At 42.5% G+C, this 20,621-nt stretch overlaps 1 protein-coding gene across 2 annotated transcripts in view; it reads left to right on the top strand.

The window, feature by feature from the left end:
- Positions 1-20,402, top strand: part of SF3B3 (splicing factor 3b subunit 3) — a 43,359-nt gene extending 22,957 nt beyond the window's left edge. For both annotated transcript variants that reach the window (XM_081806354.1, XM_081806353.1), the window contains exons 12-26: positions 5,401-5,552; positions 5,850-6,005; positions 6,996-7,151; positions 7,690-7,833; positions 10,653-10,775; positions 11,466-11,620; positions 12,960-13,134; positions 13,886-14,091; positions 14,184-14,340; positions 15,339-15,464; positions 15,884-16,096; positions 16,975-17,073; positions 18,282-18,425; positions 19,276-19,380; positions 19,782-20,402. In XM_081806354.1, the coding sequence (XP_081662480.1) occupies positions 5,401-5,552; positions 5,850-6,005; positions 6,996-7,151; positions 7,690-7,833; positions 10,653-10,775; positions 11,466-11,620; positions 12,960-13,134; positions 13,886-14,091; positions 14,184-14,340; positions 15,339-15,464; positions 15,884-16,096; positions 16,975-17,073; positions 18,282-18,425; positions 19,276-19,380; positions 19,782-19,922 (2,252 nt within the window). In that variant the 3' untranslated portion in view covers positions 19,923-20,402. The remainder of the gene's footprint in view (positions 1-5,400; positions 5,553-5,849; positions 6,006-6,995; positions 7,152-7,689; positions 7,834-10,652; positions 10,776-11,465; positions 11,621-12,959; positions 13,135-13,885; positions 14,092-14,183; positions 14,341-15,338; positions 15,465-15,883; positions 16,097-16,974; positions 17,074-18,281; positions 18,426-19,275; positions 19,381-19,781) is intronic.
- Positions 20,403-20,621: the final 219 nt, after the last annotated feature.

Consider the following 20,621-nt stretch of genomic DNA (forward strand, 5'->3'; position numbering starts at 1 on the left):
TGTGTAAGAGGTGTGGTGTGAGGGAAAGTTTTCGCTTCCTCATTTTTCTTCAGTGTTTTCTTCTATTGTGCTGAAACTACGGTGAAGTTAAAGGTGTTGTTCTAGGTATTAAGAGGTTTGATTAAGCTTATTAATTAGTGCTGCTCAGTGGGTGTAGTTGTGTTTCAGGAAAGTTTAGATTGAGATTGAATGGAATCAGAATTTTAGAGTGGGTGGAAAAGAAGGGATGGAGGAAACAGTCCATGCTCCTGGATAAAAGTAGTCACTTCATCCTAAAATTATAAAATTTAAGTGAAAATGCATAATAGTACAACAGCAGGAAAGTCTTGAATCAATTGAATTTGAGAAATGAAACTTAATTCTCATTTTCCCTTGGATTCTTCGGGGGTGTAGGTCATTTCTATTCCTAGACTTCGTCTTCCTCTTGTTCCCTTAGGAATGTCGGCCTGGTGAGTAAGATCACCCTGGCCAGCATACAAAGCTTTTTCAAGAAAACAGCTGGAAATCTTCCTGATACTTTGATCTCCTGATATTTTGATGTTCTAATGTTTGATTTTATGGGAGCTGGGAAATGTGTAGGAGGGAAACCTCTTCCTATTAGTAGAATGCATTGTGGTGGATTTTGTTTTCATGTGGACATTTGAGCCAAGTCTGAGATGAGTAGAAAGAAAAAAGAAAAAGCAAACAGGAAATTAGTAGGTTCATTTTTGCTGAGAAGATAATTCTCAGATGATTGATTTTGAAGGATTTCCTCATTTTGTGTAATGTCTTCATAAAGAAACTGGTCAGTATTGATCATCTTTAGCTTCGTGGCTGGTTGATATTACAGCTCTTGATGTAAACATTGCCTACACTTTGAATTTTTTTTTTTTTTTTTTTTTTTTTTTTTTTAAAGATTTTATTTATTTATTTGAGAGAGAGATTGAGAGACAGAGAGCACGAGAGGGAAGAGGGTCAGAGGGAGAAGCAGACCCCCCGCTGAGCAGGGAGCCCGATGCGGGACTCGATCCCGGTACTCCAGGATCATGACCTGAGCCGAAGGCAGTCGCTTAACCGACTGAGCCACCCAGGCGCCCCTACACTTTGAATTTTTTGAGCCTTTGAGATAAAACCTAATATTCCCCCCTCTTGTGTTTTTGTTTCATTTTCTATTTCTTAAATTGAACACAGGTTTAGATTTACAGGAAGGTTACCCCTCATTTCTATGATGAAGGCAGAAAAATCACACAGGTTGACTGTGGTGGTCCAAGATAGTGCGTTGAGGTAATAGAGACTGAAAGCACGGACTCTGAACTTCCAATCCAGTGTTCATTTGACTAACCCTGTAGTGGGAGTCTGTGGGTCTTGCTGGTTTTTTAGGATAAGTGCTGTATTCTTCATCCTGCAGTCTCTCAAGTGTCTACCTTGTACTCAGAGTAATTAAGGTAGGACCCTTCCTCTCAGGGCACTTGGAGTCTAAAAAAGAAGACAAGTATACAACACTGCGTGTGTGCTGATGTAATGAAAGGCATAGCATGTTGCCAGGGCAAGTTAGAGGACAGGGAATGGGCTTATGTTGGAGAATCAGAATCCTGTGGACAGTGCTTGATAAGTCAGTGATAAGTAGTATGTTGCATGATGGAACTTGTAGCTGAAATTTTTTCTTCTCTAAATACCAAAATCTAGGAAAAGACTTAAATCCTGATAAATTTTACTCTTTAGAAACTATAATTTGGGTGATCACCCGCAAAAACAGGTCAGGTTCTCTCTGTTCGTTCTCTTTCCAGATACTCCAAGTTACTGTTGAGTGAATAGCCCACATGTCCACACATGCTGTAGTCTTCCAGGCAACTACTAACCTTGGCTGGTACGTGGTGATGCACACTACCAATACCAAGCCTTTTTTTCTCTTCCACAGGTGGCTGGTGAAGGTGCTGATCACCACAGGTGTGTACGTACTGCTAGGGTCTACCATGGGGTCTTATAGTTTACCCAGGGAGAGGGATCTGCACAAAGTAATAAGACTGCCCTGATGGCATCTCTCAGAGGGTAACTTTGCAGTTGGCTGTCGTGCATTATAGAGATGCATGCCCATCTGCCTGTACATTACGTGGTCTGAGGCAGGAATCAGCGTCCTTACTTTTTCCCTTAGTGGAAAATATGACTAATTTGTCTTTCACTAAGCTGAAAGAATCTACAGCTAGGAAAACCTTAACTCCATACTCTTCCTTTGGAGTTTTGTATGTTCCAGTTGTACTGACTCAAGTCCTGGAGAAAGCTGCCTTTTTTGGGAGTATAATCAGGACTGCTGAGGCAAGACAGGCATGAAGTAGTCCGAGTATAAAGTAAGAATGAGATACTGGAAGCTTAAGTCACTTTACCTGTTAGAGTGAGCTTTTGAGCTTCAGATACTAAGGCAGAGGAAAGAAGAATAAAGTATTCCCTCCTCTGTGGGCTGCTTCAGCAGTGCTCAGATAGAAGTCCTATTTAAGTGAGAAAGATGCATTCTCATACCCTAATACATTCTTCACTGAGGTATGAACTAATGTTCTTTTTTTATATATATATAAGATTTTTTTTTTTTTTTTAAGACTGTATTTATTTGAGAGCAAGAGAGACAGAGATAGAGCACAAGTGGAAGGAGAGGGAGAAGCAGGCTCCCGGCTCGATCCCAGGACCCTGGGATCATGACCTGAGCCGAAGCAGAGGCTTAACTGACTGAGCCTCCCGGGCGCCCCTGAACTACTCTTCTTTTATATGAAACTTGTAACTTCTGGAAAAAGGCAAAGTGGATATTTATGGTCATTTACCTTGATTTTGTTCTGAATTCCAACTTTTTTTTTTTTTTTTAAAGATTTTATTTATTTATTTGAGAGAGAGAGAATGAGAGAGAGCATGAGAGGGAGGAGGGTCAGAGGGAGAAGCAGACTCCCCGCTGAGCAGGGAGCCCGATGCGGGACCCGATCCCGGGACTCCAGGATCATGACCTGAGCCGAAGGCAGTCGTTTAACCAACTGAGCCACCCAGGCGCCCTGAATTCCAACTTTTAACCTATAGTTTCCCAAGGACATGAGCAACTAGCCTGCTATAGGTCCTCCTGGCTGGAGAACGGAGACGGGAGAAGTTACAGTGTGCTTAGTATTCACAGAGTAATAGATGTTATGAGGAAATCTGTGATACAAAGCAGCTCTACTGCTTGTTGACTTGCTCAGGGAATGTAAGACCCTATTAAGTCCACTGAGCATCTCTTTTATTTTTATATCTGAGCAGTCCGGGGCCTTGGGTCAAAGGGAAGATAAAGACCCAGGCAGCCCACCTTCCTTCGTCTCCCCATTCTTTTGCACGTTAGTTAAAATTTGCATGGTCTCTTTGCTGTAAGTTTCTCCCTTTCCCCTTGACTGAAGGAAGAGACCAGAAATCCTGACCATTTAACAGCCATTTGTTGTTTGGCTTTAATTTGCTCTGGCACAGTTTTTAGGATATTAGGTTTCAGTAATGAGAATGTGGGAAAGGACAATATTCATATAGTTAAAATTAAGCAATTTCTGTTATTTTTAGACACTATAAATTTCCAGTTCAAAAACAGCTGGAGTAAAGCTTCCAAGTTTGGTGTTGTGTGGAGATTCATTTTGGTTTTGTTGTAAACTATTAAGACATCCATTTCAGGGACAACCATGTCCTTACATGATGGTGAACAGTACTGTCTTACGAAGCCATTTTATAAGGTGTCTCCAAAGCATTTGATACATCTTAACAGTTGTAACAAAAATAATCTAAAACTAGCTATCCGCTTCTCCAGTGTTACTCCTTATGATTTGGAACTTGAACACTTATTCTGGATTCCTGGTATAGCCATTGGATTATACCCGTTGGGAAAGATCTTTGATCTTTGCCTTTCAGCCACCCATTCAGTATATGCATGTATTAAGCACAGGTTTGGAAAACAGTACTCACCCTTACTGGGTGAGTAATTTCATGTGTAAAGCAATTTCATAAATTATATTTATTTCTATATATTTCTATTTAAAAATGCTGATTATAGTTCATCAAGTTGAACATGTCCTGCTCATAGGGCAGAATACTACTCTAGGCTACACCAATGATACATCTTTAGTTGGCCTCTTTTTCTGTGAAGAACACTGATTCTTCTGAACTAATTGAGTAATCTTGGTTCAGCTGAATCATCTTTGGAGCAATCAGAATCTGAACTGTGTTCTTGATGTGATTGGGGTGGATCAGCCCTATGGTACTAAACTTTGACAAGGGCTTAGGCACGAAGGGTACTGTAGCTACTTCGGCTACGAGTGAGGTAGCCACTTTAATTTAGTACCTTCTCCCCCCCCCCCCAAAAAAACACCTTAATTTAGTACCTTGTCTACTTGTCGTTCTGTCCCTCGTTCACCTGATTTCTTATGGGGGAAGGGGGACAGAAAGGGGAATTGATACAGAAAATTCAAATGTAAAATAGGGAAATCTCAATCCTTTCTGAAAAATAAATATATCTTTCTTTAGCATTTATCAAGCTGTATGCCCAACGTTGTGCTGGATGTGGGAGACACACAGAAGCTGTTTTATGTGTAGGATGGCATATATGGGAAATAGGTGGTCTTTAACAATGGGATCTGTATGAGAAACTTCTGGGATTTCCTGTATTCAGATCCTCTGACTTTGAGAAACTCATTAGTGTTTGTTTATCCATAACTATGTTTTGTTAAATGAAAAGCAAATCCTAATAGGGTTGCTTATGACCCCTAAATAGTTGCATTTTTAAATAATGAGAGTAGAGAGGTCAAGGACTGACAATATAAACGGTCCCCCCATCCCCCCCCACTTCCTGGTTAATGCTCTTACCTCATTCTTATTGGGACATCCTGGGATTCTCAGTTATGAACCTGAGAATGATAGTCTCATTGAAGCTTAAATAATCTGTTTTATTCATTAGGTCTTGTGTTCCACATAAGCTTCTTTTGGAAGAGGCTGGGGACCTTTCCTGGTTATAAGGATTATTTTTAAAAATGAATTGTGATTTGCATCTGGCACAAATAAACAAGCTCTAGCTTCAGTATATATAAATACTGTAGTATTCAGAACTTCGTCCTGCCTGGTTACCCTGCTTTGTCTTCTTGCATTTTTCCGGCAGATGTCTCTAGAAAAATTAGCTTTCGGAGGTATTGGGGTGGGTATATCTACTCTGAATGTATTTAGGCATTTAAAGAAGCAAAGTATATCTGTAGGCTGTTATGACCTTCAATTATCTTTTGGATCATCCTGTCCGTTTGCCACATGAGTGTGTGTGTGTGATGGCTACACATAGAAGAAGTGCCTTGGAAGGTTTCTGAAGAGAAAACATAGTATGTCTCAGTTAGCTTTGTAACTAATGAGTTCTTAGCTAACCACCTCCTCTTATCTTCCCTTTTGCAGATGAGTTTGATGCCTACATCATTGTGTCTTTCGTGAATGCCACACTTGTGTTGTCCATCGGAGAGACTGTGGAAGAAGTGACTGACTCTGGGTTCCTGGGTACCACCCCAACCTTGTCCTGCTCGTTGTTAGGAGATGATGCCTTGGTGCAGGTGAGGTTCCCAGAGAGTTACTTACTGACCTTACTTTGTCCTTTCATTGTGGTGTAGGCTGCTGTGCTCACATTAATGAGCTTTGAATTCTTTTGAAGTGGACGTTGCAAACATGAACTTGTTTTAAGTTGACTTGTCCGGGGCCTAGTAACTCCCTTTTTGTCATTGACCCAATGGATGACTGAAATGCAGTGGCTCCAGTTCTGACAAGAGTGACCGATCTGTTAGGTGTGTGGGTCATGCTAAGCAATGAGTCACATTGCTAAAGTCCAGTTTCCTTCTGGTCACTGACTCTAGGTGTATCCTGATGGCATTCGACACATACGAGCAGACAAGAGAGTCAATGAGTGGAAGACCCCTGGAAAGAAAACGATTGTGAAATGTGCAGTGAACCAGCGACAGGTGGTGATCGCCCTGACAGGAGGAGAGCTGGTCTATTTTGAGATGGATCCTGTATGTTATTTTATCATTCATTGTGGGACTTAGTGTAAGGGTCCAGAGGTAAAGATGACAGTTGTAGTCCAGTATCTAGATGATACTCACAAGGAGAATTCAAGAGGGAAAGTGTACGTAAGCCAGTCTGGCCCAGTGGGGGTGGGGTGGGAAGGGTAAGTTCATGTCTTAATTCTAACTGGAGTTATGAAATCCTATCTTAGCAGTGAAATACTTGCTTCTCTTGCCCTTCACACTCTACTTTTCCACCAAATATGGGCCATAAGTTTTAATTTTTATAATCTGAAGCCATTTCAGAAATTTTCTTTTGCTTTTCTGTATGGAAGCATGTTGGGTATACTTAATTATCATGCTCTTAGTTTCTGGATGTGGCCAACCTGATAGTCTAACTGTACCTCTGGTTGAGATTTCTTTGTCTTTAAGTTCCGTATTTGAACTCTCTCTTTTTTTTTTTTTTTTAAAGATTTTATTTATTTATTTGACAGAGAGAGAGATAGCGAGAGCAGGAACACAAGCAGGGGGAGCGGGAGAGGGAGAAGCAGGTTTCCCGCCGAGCAGGGAGCCCGATGTGGGACTCGATCCCAGGACCCTGGGATCATGACCTGAGCCGAAGGCAGACGCTTAACGACTGAGCCACCCAGGCGCCCTGAACTCTCTTTTACCCAGAGTATTTTCATGAACAGATAAATAGTTTTATATGTTTCTATTTCCTGAGAGCTAGGTTTGCTTTAGAAAATTTATGGCATGTTGTATTTGTCTAAGACAAAGATACTGTGTTGTCTCTTGATTGTCTTGTCAGTAATTTTCCTTGCTGTTAGCCTGTAGAGTTCAGTCTTGGGACCTCAAGTAGAGAAATTCTTGGTCATTGATGATAGTAAGAGGAGTGAGAGGAAGCAAAAAGGAATTTAACAGTCCCTCTTCCTTTCCCAGGCCCAGGGTTTAGGGGCAAGTTGGAGTGGTTTGTCACCTTTCTCTGTGTCACTTCTGTAGTCAGGACAGCTGAATGAATACACAGAGCGGAAGGAGATGTCGGCAGATGTAGTATGCATGAGTCTGGCCAACGTGCCTCCTGGAGAGCAGCGGTCTCGCTTCCTGGCTGTGGGGCTGGTGGACAATACTGTCAGAATCATCTCTCTGGATCCCTCAGTGAGTGTTACCCTCGACTTCAAGGATCTTCCCACTGGAACCTGAGCTGCTGGCGCACTCCTGATGGGCGTCTCTGGGATCAGCTGGGCTAGCCCCTGCAGTCAGCACCTGCTGCTTCTGATTATCGTAGCAGCACACCTCAGGAATTTTCTGCAGTACTTTAAAGATCCTGATCCCAGACTACTAAATGCTTTCTTGCCTTAAGCCTTGACTCACTTTTATAGTTAAAAAACAACCCAAGACTGTTTGCAGAAAAGGACTTGGACTGGCTCTGGGATGGCTTTTAAGATTAGGTGCCCTTTGCTTATTTTTACTTCTACCATTATCCACTTCTATGGAAAGGAAAGCATGGTTCTCTCCAGAGCTTATTCTAAGATTTGGTTTAACTAACTAGTAGTAATCCATATAGAACTTACTCTGTAGGATTCCCCTGTCCACAAGAAAGTTATTTCTCCACTCCTCGAATTAGATTTCCCTGGGTAGATTTTTCCAAAATTGGTCATTTCTTATGTTTTATTCTTTTCTCTTTCCTCCTTAGGACTGTTTGCAGCCTCTGAGCATGCAGGCTCTCCCAGCCCAGCCTGAGTCCTTGTGTATTGTGGAAATGGGTGGGACTGAGAAGCAAGATGAGTTGGGTGAGAGGGGCTCTATTGGCTTCTTGTACCTGAATATTGGGTTACAGGTAAGAGATCCAAGGCTAACATTGTATCAACCCTTTAGCTTTTGTGCAGTCCCTGTTCAATACGGGCATTTGCTGTGCCTTTTCAGTTTACCACCTTATGAAAAGTGAAGGGTGCTACTGTGTGTTCCATTTCTCTCAGCTCTTATTAGAACAAGTCAGGCCTAGGACAAAGTTTTTGAAGAGTCTTTGATAGAGGTGTGTTGTGACCACTGCTCTGGGTCAAAACTAGAGGGGTTCCTCAAGAGTCCTTTGCAGTTCTCACAGTATGCAGCTTTTGGAAACTAATACCGCTTGGTTTATAATGGGGTCCTTTAGTCATAAAGGACCCTGGGTGTGCCCTATTGTCAAAGCAGCGGGGGCTTTTCATCGCATGAAAAGCAGGAGCCTAAGGATAGCACAGTGTCAGCAGTTTTTGACCATATACTTTTCATTTCCTTAATGATTATTTGTTCAACCCCCTGGGTAAATAATCTAGCCCTGTGGTATTTTTTGCTTTTTAGTTTTACTTCCTAATTTACAAATTTCTCCAACTGCACAGGAGTTAGACTAATGTAACAAACCTCCATGTACCCATCACCAGTTTTAACAGTTACCAACATTCTACTGTTCTTGTTGTATCTATTCCCCCCTTTTTTTTTCTTCTGAAGTATGATAAGGCAAATCCAACATGATTTATCATTTCATCTATAAATACTTGAGAATGTAGCTCTAACAGATGTATGGGTTGTTTTCTTTTTAGGCCTCAGTTTTATTACCATGCCCAACACAACAGTTCTTCAACTATCTGATATCTTGTTCACGTTCTGGCTTTTCTTGGTTTGTTTCGTTTTTGTTTTTCTAAAAATGTTTTTACCTTTGGTTCTACTTAGGATCTGCATAAAGTTATCTGCAGTTTGCATCATCTGCATGACCTATCCCTTTATGTTTCTTTTAATAATTCCTATCCCCCCCTTTTTTTAAAGAATCCAGATCATTTATCTTGAAGAATTTCCACCTTCTGAATTTGGCAGTTTTTCCTTGTGTGTTTAATGTTTGTCTATCTTCTCTTATTTCCTGTAAACTAGTGGGTGGATCTAGACCATGTTGTCCATTAAAAATTATTGCAAGCCACATGTGTAACTTAAATATACCAGTAGCCCAAAACAGGAAGAGATGAAGTTAATTTTAATGTTTTCTTTAACCCAGAATATTTTAAATGTCATTTCAATTTGTAATCCGTATAAAAATTAAGATACTTTATGTTCTCTCTTTTTGAAAAGTCTTTGAAATCTGATATTTTATATTTTATACTTAGTGGCACATCAGGATTCTGGCTAGCCACATGTGGTTTGATGATTATAGAATTGGATAGCACAGATGAAGAGGTTGATTAGATTCAGATTTAATATTTTTGTGGGGGACAATGTTTTATAAGTGGGCTCTTTACTTTCTGTTACATCACATCAGGAGGCACATGTAATGTCTGGTTATCCTACTTTTAGTGGTGTTAGAATGTTTGTATCTGTTTTAAATTATCTGCTCCCTGTCAACCTTTTACCTAGTAGCAGCAATCAATGCCCATTGCCTAGATTGATTATGTCATTAGGGATTGAGAAATGATGATTTTCTATTTCACTCTTCATTTCATAAGCTGGAACTTTTCTCTAAAGACAAAATTTGCTTATCCCAAAATACAGTTCATACAGGGAAAGGATAAATACTTTGTTTTTTCCCCTTTGTTCATCTATTTTCACAGTAAGGAGTTGGTGCCACAGCAATCTCAAGTGGAGACTGATGAAGTAATTTTTTTTATAACATTATGAACGTGAAGATTTTTATATATTTGTGCTTCAAACTCTTACGGTCTTTTCATTTTTGGATGCTAAATTGCCTCATTTTAGATGAGTAGGAGTTCCCTTTTGAAGTTAGTTCCTTTGTCCTTTTAACATGACCCTGTTATCTTTGGGTGCTTCCTTCTGATACAACAGAGTGCCCCTGTATATGCCTGGAATATTCTTGCCCTAGACCTGAAGTAGCTGTTTCTCTTAAGAGTCTTAATCTCTTTAGGAGAAATGGCATTTAGAGACCACAACAGGCCTTGTTTATTTTAACTATGCATGTATCTTTTTTTTTTTTTAATATTTATTTATTTATTTTAGAAAGAGTGCATGCATGAGTTGGGGGAGAGGCAGAGGGAAAGAATCTTGTAGCAGGCTCCCCACTGAGCATGGAGCTTGATGCGGGGCTTCATCCCACGACCCATGAGATCATGACCTGAGCCAAAACTAAGTAGGACGGACATTCAGCTGACTGAGCCACCCAGGCACCCCTTAACTATGCATGCATCTTTTTTTTTTTTAAAGATTTTATTTATTTATTTGACAGAGATATAGAGAGAGAGGGAACACAAGCAGAGGAGTGGGAGAGGGAGAAGTAGGCTTCCCGCTGAGCAGGGAGCCCAATGCGGGGATCGATCCCAGAACTCTGGGATCGTGACCTGAGCCGAAGGCAGACGCTTAACGACTGAGCCACCCAGGCGCCCCACTATGCATGTATCTTAAAATTTAAAATTATAAAGAAGAGTTTAACATGCATGGTAGGAAGAATTTTAACATATATGTAGTGAAAAATAAGTGCTTTTCACTTAGTAAATGCTCAGTAACTATTTGAGTTGAGTGAGTGATTTAGTGAGAGTGAATGAGTGGCTGGCTGATTATTAGGATATTCTTTAAACCCCCAAGTCATTTCCTTCCACCTGTTCTGAACTTATATATTCTGTGAAGTAGCCAAGGGAGCTACCATTAGGAGTAGGCTTCACCCACTCTTTTCCTTTTTATTAGAATGGTGTGCTGCTAAGAACTGTCCTGGACCCTGTCACTGGGGATCTGTCTGACACCCGCACTAGGTACCTGGGGTCCCGTCCTGTGAAACTCTTTCGTGTCCGGATGCAAGGCCAGGAGGCAGTAAGTAATGAAAGGGGGCAGGCAGCATGTTTGGACATTAGTGGCATCAGCTGAGAAAAGTTCCTTTGGCATAAGCTTTGCTTTCATTAATTCACCCATATATAGTTAGTTTGATATTAGCTCTCTCTTAATTAGCTTCTTTCCTATGGGAAGTCTGGGGTCCCTTAATCCAGAGCTTTCCATGGCACTGAGCTATGTTTTGGTTATGGGTGGAATAGGATATCAATCTGTTCAGCTCTAGGCTGGGCAAATGGAGCAGACTGAGAGGTAGCTAGAAACCTTCTATCTAGGGTACTACTACCATGAGCAACCTTATATCAATACCAGGGTTTACTGGGTAATGTGAAAGAGGTTGGGAAACATTGTGTCCTTTGTAGCTAAGAATGTTACTGTTGCTGGGTGCTGTGCTAGTTCTTTACTTGTTACTGCATTTAATTCTTGAAACCGTCCGGGCTTGTTATAGTATTCCCATTTTACACATATGGAAATTGAGGCTTAGAGAGATTGAGTGATTAGGTCATAAGCTGAGCCACCCAGGCGTTCTTGGTTCTCTTTTTTCTTAAGGTAGCCTTTTAGGTTTCTAAAATTCCTTGGGATATTGTGCACACTGAAATTTGCAGATAAGGTCTGTGGTTAACATTCTATGTTTGTCTTTTTCCTAAGCCTATTGGAATGTTTTTCTTTCCTCAGGTGTTGGCCATGTCCAGCCGATCGTGGTTGAGCTATTCCTACCAGTCTCGTTTCCATCTCACTCCCTTGTCTTATGAGACCCTGGAGTTCGCATCTGGCTTCGCCTCTGAACAGTGTCCTGAGGGCATTGTGGCCATCTCCACCAATACCCTGAGGTGAGAGTCCCACGGTTCAAGCTCAGTGGGAATCCTTTCTGCCAACGACTGGGATTGTGGTTTTGCCAGAGTGTTGGAAGAAGTTAACGAAGTGATGGCAGAGAGCCGACTCTTCACCACGGCACTAGAGTGTTGCAACTGAAACATTCATTTGGCTCAGGATTATAAGTACCTGGTAGCCAAGTTTCGGTGTTTAGAGTTTTAGCTTCTGTTTAGATTTTCAGGGCCAAGTTTTAATATACTCAGCAGTACAGTTTAGTTTCCTTGAGATTAAAGCGTCTTGTTTTCCAAGGCAGTACTGTTAGATTAGTTTTAGAGCAGGCAGGCATTGGATCACTGATAACTTTTTCTCATTTGGTCCTGTCATTTACAGTGTTAGGTCTTCCAATTTTAACCTCAGTATAAATTATTTAGGCCTTTTGCAAATTGACAGACTGTTATTTATGCTGATTATGTTGGAGTGAGCACTATTATATTGCAAGATGGCTAGTCAGTTTGAAAAATAAGCTATTCAGTTTGACTTTCTCAAGTTTGGGGTTTCATTTTTTTCTTTTTTCATCTTTTAATGCCACCTGTGTACATGTCCTGGTCGTAACTCTTGGCTATTCATAAGAGGAACCTTATCAAGAGGAACTATATAGGGGCGCCTGGGTGGCTCAGTCATTAAGCGTCTGCCTTCCACTCAGGTCATGATCCCGGGGTCCTGGGATCGAGCCCCGCGTCGGGCTCCCTGCTCAGCGGGAAGCCTGCTTCTCCCTCTCCCACTCCCCCTGCTTGTGTTCCCTCTCTCGCTGTGTCTCTCTCTGTCAAATAAATAAATAAAATCTTTAAAAAAAAAAAAGGAACTATATAGCCTCTTGTTAAATGGATGACTTACCAAGTGAACTCCCAGATTTCTGTGCAGCATCTTTCAGGATCTTTTCAGTCATTGTTCTCTCTCTCTCTAACCTTCACACCTTCATGTACCTTCTGTTCCAGCAGAATTGCTCTCGCCTCATGTTTTTTTTTTTTCTCTGTACCCTGGCATGCTTCCCACACGCATCTCTGCCAGTCAAGACCTTGCCTCATTCATGGACATTCTCATTATTTATGGGTGCTCCCTCTCTTCCGAATTCATATAAATGTGGACACACCCACAGATTTTTTCACATTTGTAGCGGTAGAGCATTTCCTCCCCAGAAAATCTTTCAGGGAAAGCCACTGTGTGAAGTAGTTAACAGCAGAACTCTTGGAAACAACAGCATTTAGAGTACTTACTGTCAGAACTATGGACCATTTTGATATGAGTTTCTAGATCCTGAGTGAGTGATCTATTAATTCTCTGCCTTTCCCCCCATAGGATTTTAGCGTTGGAGAAGCTAGGTGCTGTCTTCAATCAAGTAGCATTTCCACTGCAGTACACACCCAGGAAATTTGTCATTCACCCTGAGAGTAACAACCTTATCATCATTGAGACTGACCACAATGCCTACACTGAGGCAACAAAAGCTCAGAGGAAGCAGCAAATGGCAGAGGTAATGAGACTGACCTTCAGGGTTTAGTTAAAAGGCATTCATGTGAAATTTTCTTGAAAAGTTTAAACTCGTGTAATTGCTGATTATATTCTTTGTTGCTTTAAAAAAGACCCAGGTTCTTGTCAGGTCCTTTAAGCAGAGCCCTTTGCCTCAATCCTTGGTTTTAGAGGTTTTTTTGTGACTTGGGACTAATACACTGACCTGGGTTTATTCAGTACTCAGCTTTCCTTCTGGAACAGAGTTCTTCAGTCCTTGAGCTTCCTAAACAGTCTGTGTATGTGTTTCCTGGGTTCAGGCCCAAAGGAGACAGCTTTCAATTCTTTCCAGAAATCATTTCCCAGCAAAAAAACAAATAGCTCCCACCATGTAAAACTGTATCTGGCCTGGAAGAGATGAGACAAGGAGTCGTAGTAAGGGAAATCAGAGGGGGTAGGTAGGAAAGTGGTGTTTTCATTTTATGTATCTCAGGCTACGTGCCATGTATTTGCCACAGTCCGATGTTAGATTTTTTGGCATTAAAGAACGGAGTACCTGGTTTCCCCTTTAGTGGTTTCCCTCTTCCCCTTGTCTGTACACTACTCCCTTTAATCTTCATTTCGGGAACTCTGGTTTTGGCCCGCAGACTTCGCTACTTATATGATAATGAAGTCCCCCTGGAGGTGTTGCGCTACTTGTCGCTTCTCACCCACCACCCACCTCTGAATATATCATCTCTTCCGTTTTTGTGTGTGATTTTGTTTTTTTTATTTAGGAAATGGTAGAAGCAGCAGGGGAGGATGAGCGGGAGCTCGCTGCAGAGATGGCAGCAGCATTCCTCAATGAAAACCTCCCTGAGTCCATTTTCGGAGCTCCTAAGGCTGGCAATGGGCAATGGGCCTCTGTGATCCGCGTGATGAATCCTATTCAAGGGAACACGCTGGATCTTGTCCAGCTAGAACAGAATGAGGCCGCATTTAGGTAAGGAGCTCAGGACATCCAGGGTTTTGAGGGCTGGAATGGGAATTCTCTGTGCTGTAACTACTGCCTGATTCCTCTTTCTGTGTTTGCAGTGTGGCCGTGTGCAGGTTCTCCAACACTGGTGATGATTGGTATGTGTTGGTGGGCGTGGCCAAAGACCTGATCCTCAACCCCAGGTCTGTAGCAGGGGGCTTTGTCTATACCTACAAGCTCGTGAACAATGGGGAAAAACTGGAGTTTTTGCACAAGGTAGGAACCAGCCATTGGTTCTCCTGGATCTTAGGTCCTACTGGACTCTCTCACTTCTGCTTAAGTTGTGGGTCAGGTCTTCTGGTGACCATTTTGGGAGCCAGATTGATGATGTTCCATCTGTTGGTGGCAAACAGAAAATCCTGGGGCTTTCATGCTCCAGTGAAGCTCTACTGCCTGGGAGTCCCACAGGAGACCTGCGTGCTAACCAGCCACAGTGGTGACGTAGGTGTATGCAGAATTGGCCCCTGGTAGCCAATTTGTAACCAAAATCCAACAGTTCTTTTTTATTTTTTTATTTTTTAAAAATCCAGCGGTTCTAAAGAATTAATATTCTCTGGAGAATTAGCATTTAATGGATACACTTTCCCTTTGGAAAAATGGAAAAGCTCTCGGGATGGGTGGTGGTGATGGTTGCACAACACTGAAATTGTTTGATGCCACTGAATTGTGTACTTAAAAATGCTTAAAATGGTAAGCTTTATATGTATTTTATCACAATTTTTAAATTAAGGGGGAAAAAAGTCCTGTTCTTGTTCCACACGGACAGCACACGCATGTAGCTCCTTCAGCCTTCCACAGGGGAGTGTCCTCTAGGAAGGAATTACTCATTTCTTTGTGCTAAACTCCTTGTATCTCCCTTACAACTAAGATGTCACTTGTCACTAGCACTCCTTTCCCATCCCTCCACAAGCAGCAGTCACTTCTCCAACATTGAGGCTTCACTGTTCATGGCAACAGTTGAATTATCACGGGCTCTGAAACCACATTCATTGGGCGTCAGGGCTTCCTTTCACATGTGGCACTGATCTGTTTGCTAAGTGACGTGCAGTGTGTGGGACCTGTTCATGGAGACTGTTGTATATGTGGTTTATTTCTCTGATGAGCCAAAGGTGATTACTCATTGTCTGTCTTGTAAAAACGTTTTGGGTCAGGAGGGTGGGGCTAGCATTTGGCTGGTGTTCTCATAGCTGCATTGGCTGTTTTTCGTCTCACAGACTCCAGTGGAAGAGGTCCCTGCTGCCATTGCCCCATTCCAGGGGAGGGTGTTGATTGGTGTGGGGAAGCTTCTGCGAGTTTATGATCTGGGGAAGAAGAAGTTACTCCGAAAGTGTGAGAACAAGGTAAATATGCTGGTACAGGGCCTCAGAACTAGCTAGTGAGGAAGGAGGAAACATTGGCGGTATGGTAGACAGTAACTTAAAATTCTATGACTTTTTAGGACCTTGTAGTTCCTCAGTTCCAGGCTTAGAATTAATTAGGCCTTTGAGACTTGAGAAGGACAGAAGTTAGGTGGGTTTCTTGACTTCTTCAAACTAAGAACCAGATTTCTGTCCTGTTTGCTACTACAGAGTATTTAACTGTGAGAATTGAGCATACATATCCACTGTATTAAAACCAGTTAGCTCTTTTTCCATCTTTTAGGACTTTATTGACTGCCATTCTGTAGGCCCTATATATACATTACAATCAGGGGAAGCTGGACTTTCTCTGGGTTCTGAATTTCAAGGCTATACCCATTGATGTCCTTGTTTTTCCCCAGCATATTGCCAATTACATCTCTGGGATCCAGACTATTGGACACAGGGTAATTGTGTCTGATGTCCAAGAAAGTTTCATCTGGGTTCGATACAAGCGTAATGAGAACCAGCTTATCATTTTCGCCGATGATACTTACCCACGATGGGTCACTACAGCTAGCCTCCTGGACTATGATACTGTGGCTGGGGCAGACAAGTTTGGCAACATTTGTGTGGTGAGTTGATGTTTACATGGGTTACACTGATGTGTAGGAAAGCTGGCTATTTTCGGTGGTAAAGTCAAGGACCCAGGACTATGATCTCTAATATGGAAATTGAAAATAGGTATAAAATTCAATCCTAGTAAGGCCAGTTCTAAAAAGGAAACTTTGTGTTCTTTAAGCCCTCTTTTTTTTTTTTTTTAAAGATTTTACTTATTTTTGAGAGAGAGAGAGCATGAGCAGGCCGGGGGCGGGGGGAGGGGCAGAAGGAGAGGGAGAAGCATACTCCCCCATGAGCTGGGAGCCCGATGTGGGACTTGATCCAGGACCCTAAGATTATGACCTGAGCTGAAGTCAGACGTTTAACCAACTGAGCCACCCAGGTGCCCTCTTATCAGTCTTTATTTTTATTTTTTAAAGATTTTATTATTACTATTTTTTAATATTCTCTACACCCAACATGGGGCTCAAACTCACAACCCTGAGATCAAGAGTCGCCTACTCTACTGAGCCAGCCAGGCACCCCATTCTTATCAGTCTTTTAGTCTGGTCCATCTCCCTCCTTATGGAATATGATTTAATAGTGATGATAGGTTTCACTTGAGCTAATGAGTAATATTTATTTTTACTTTTGCAAGAATTTTGGCTTCTCTTTCTAAGCCCAGTTTGACTTCTTTTGTTTATGTTCTATAGCCTTTGTTTTGTCCTTGCTCATGGGTTGAATCTCTTGAGGTTGTCACTTAGACACCAGGTTGTAGGAGACAGGCTCAGGCCTCTGCCGAAGGTCGTGTCCAGGCTTGCTTTTGTCAAGGATCTGGGGCAAACATGTTGCTTGGTGATGCAGGTGAGTTGGTGCATGACCCAGCCCTGTGACTTATGTCACTTCCTTATAGGTGAGGCTCCCACCTAATACCAATGACGAAGTGGATGAGGATCCCACAGGAAACAAAGCCCTGTGGGACCGGGGCTTGCTCAACGGGGCCTCTCAGAAGGTAAGATTGCAGAAGGGACCCCGAAGGGAGGTGCCAGCCTTCAGGGTACATTCCCCATGACCCACATTGAGGGAACTTTTTTTTTTTTAAAGATTTTATTTATTTATTTATTTATTTGACAGAGAGAGAGACAGAGAGGGAACACAAGCAGGGGGAGTGGGAGAGGGAGAAGCAGGGTTCCCGCTGAGCAGGGAGCCTGATGTGGGGCTCGATCCCAGGACCCCAGGATCATGACCCGAGCCGAAGGCAGGCACTCAACGACTGAGCCACCCAGGTACCCCGAGGGAACATTTTTTTAGTCAGCTACCTGCAGTGCACATGATTATGCTGAGTACTCTCCTGCACATGGAAATCCTTTCATAGCCTCTGATGGGTAGATGCTGGGCTTGATGTACAATGACCAAGTCACCATTCCATTTTTATCACTACAAAATGGAATTTTCCAAGACATTTTAGCAGTGACTAGAGCATAGTGTGTTCCTTGGAAAAAATTGTTGCACAGGGTCATTCCTGGTACTAACCAGCTCTTTTTTGAGGGGTTGTTCTGGGCTCTTTACTTTTCTCCTGTAGGCATATGCTTCTGTAGTAGAGCAACTCTGGACTTTTAAAATAGATATGTTTTAGAGAGCAAGTCTATGATTGCTGCCTTTTTTCTTTCTTTTTTTTTTTTTTTTAAGATTTTATTTATTCATTTGTCAGAGAGAGCTCACAAGCAGGGGGAGCGGCAGGCAGAGGGAGAAGCAGGCTCCCTGCGGAGCAAGGAGCCCAGTGTGGGACTTACCAGAAATGATCTAACTTCAGCATTGTGAGGACATTAATCTCAAGTAAATGTTAAGAACATTCTAAAGTATTTTTATTTATTTATTTATTTTTAAAGATTTTATTTATTTATTTAATAGAGAGAGAGAGAGAGACAGCATGAGGGGGAACACAAGTAGGGGGAGTGGGCGAGGGAGAAGCAGGCTTCCAGCTGAGCAGGGAGCCCGATGTGGGGCTCGATCCCAGGACCCTGGGATCATGACCTGAGCCGAAGGCAGTCGCTTAACCAACTGAGCCACCCAGGTGCCCCTCTAAAGTATTTTTAAATGTTAGTATTGTTTGTATTTAAAAGAAGGTGAAATCTGCCCTTTGGAGGTACTGCTTGCTCTTGGGAATCTAGAACAGGTCCGGAGGGCACACATAGTTACTAGTCTGTTTTCAACTTACAGGCAGAGGTGATCATGAACTACCATGTGGGCGAGACAGTGCTGTCATTACAGAAGACCACACTGATCCCTGGAGGCTCAGAATCACTTGTCTATACCACCTTGTCAGGAGGAATTGGAATCCTTGTCCCATTCACATCCCATGAGGTGAAATCTCCCATACTCTTCTGGCCTTTTCCTTCACAGGGTTGTTTCTTGGTGCTAAATCAGCCTAAGAGGGCAAATCTTTTGTCCCCACATGTAGCTAGGGATGTTCTGGAAATTTTATAAGGTGACAGAAGTACCTGGGAAGATAGGAATCCTGATCCCCCCCACCCAAGCCATTTGTTTTTATACTGTACCAGGGTTTGGTTTAGTTCTTTTTTAAAGATTTATTTATTTATTTTAGAGAGAGAGCAGGGGAAGGGGCAGAGGGAGAGGGAAAGAGAATCCTCAAGCAGACTCTCACTGAGCACGGGGCCCAACATGGGGCTTGATCCCAGGACCCTGAGGTCATTACCTGAGCCGAAGTCAAGAGTCTGACACTTAAGCAACCTAGCCGCCCAGGCACCCCGGGTCTGGTTCAGTTCTGGTGTGGGTATAGGATTAGTTAGAGGCCAAAGCCCCAGAATCACACCCCACGGACTAGGAATGATGATCATTACAGTGTTGTAGACTGTGTACTTCCTGCCTCCTCAAGTCAACTCTAGGATTGGCTGAATTGGGTTATGTCATTCCAGCTAAGGAAGCTGGGATCAGGAATCTGACTTCACAAATCAGTCTTTACATGTGGTGTTCTCTTGTGTTTTGCAAATACAGGTGGGGTTTCTTTCAGGTTTAGATATCTTGTAGCAGGAAAACCTGTGGTTGTCAGAGGAGCAGTTGGATAGTTAACATCTTTTTGGATGGTAAAAAAAAATCAATGGTTTGTCTGTTCATTGTGCTTCTGGAAACCGTAGACTAGTAGTTGAAATCCCTTTTTTCTTTTAGTGACAGATTTTTTTGTTTCTTCTACCAGGACCATGACTTCTTCCAACATGTAGAAATGCACCTGCGGTCTGAGCATCCCCCTCTCTGTGGGCGAGACCACCTCAGCTTTCGTTCCTATTACTTCCCTGTTAAGGTTTGTCTTTGTTGGAAATCTGGGTTGAAAGGGGGCATCGTCGCCCCATGTAACTTGTCTTTTCTGTGGCCCTCCCTCCCTTAAAAATCAGAACAGTCCTGAATGAAGGAGAATCAAAGGAGTGGATTGATGGAGGCAGTAATGGGGCGGGGAGGGGGAGAGGAATGGCTGGTGATATTCAGGGACCTCTTCCCCCGGAGCAGACCCCAGCCAGAGAAGAGCCTTCACCCAGTTTTGCTACTCTGAAAACGGGACACTAAGGATGAACTTAGAGTAGTGTTCCTGGCTCTGTAAATGGTTCAGATATCTGAGAGAATAAAAGCTTTTCTTGCAGCTGCTTTAGCATGTGGCACTTTCTTTAAGCATTTGACCTATTTCTTCCTCACTTTTCTGTGTCTTAGAATGTGATAGATGGAGATCTCTGTGAGCAGTTCAACTCCATGGAGCCCAACAAACAGAAGAACGTCTCTGAAGAACTGGACCGAACCCCACCTGAGGTGTCCAAGAAGCTTGAGGACATCCGGACCCGCTATGCCTTCTGAGCCCTTTCTTTTCCTGTGGGACTTGTGTCAGAGAGTCTGTTATGTTTCCCCCACCACATGACTCTGAACCCATATGGCAGAAGGGTGGCTGGATAATTAAGACTTTGTAATATTAAAGCTAGTAGGTCTTTCCTATCCACTCTTTCCCTGGACTGACTGGTTCCCCCTAAAATTGGCACTGAAATTTGCTATGCTTCTTTCTGACTAGTACATAATACATTGATCCCAGGTTCTGGTGTGTAATAAGATGTTCCCTCTTCCCCAAAGCTTTCCCTGCATTGATATTTCTGGCTCTCTTGTCTACTTTTGTATACACCCTTAGTTTTTAACTGGTTTTCCTGTAAATATAGTTTTGTACAATGTTACCTTTGTGGGAGGGAGGGAGGCAAGCTGAGGTGGGGACCAGGTTGAATATAGTATAACTCCTGAGTTCTGCCACTCTGGAATCTAACCAGAAATACAAATCTAGTTTTAACGGTGGCTTGTGTCCATGTGTCTTTTCTGGGGGTGGGAATTTAGGTGGGAAATTTGAGCCTGAGTTAGAGCAGGAAGAATGGAGTATCCTTCCTTCCTTCCAGCTACCTGTTTGTATTTCTGGCACCTTGTGGCCTCACACTCCCAGCTCTGGGGTGGTTTTTTGGCTTCCTCTAGTTCTTTTTGCTATGCAGATGAAGCTTGGGCTCAATAATAACCATGTGG

Source organism: Leptonychotes weddellii, chromosome 16 (assembly GCF_054177405.1).
Source record: "Leptonychotes weddellii isolate Sample4059 chromosome 16, ASM5417740v2, whole genome shotgun sequence".
Classification (NCBI taxonomy): Eukaryota; Metazoa; Chordata; class Mammalia; order Carnivora; family Phocidae; genus Leptonychotes; species Leptonychotes weddellii.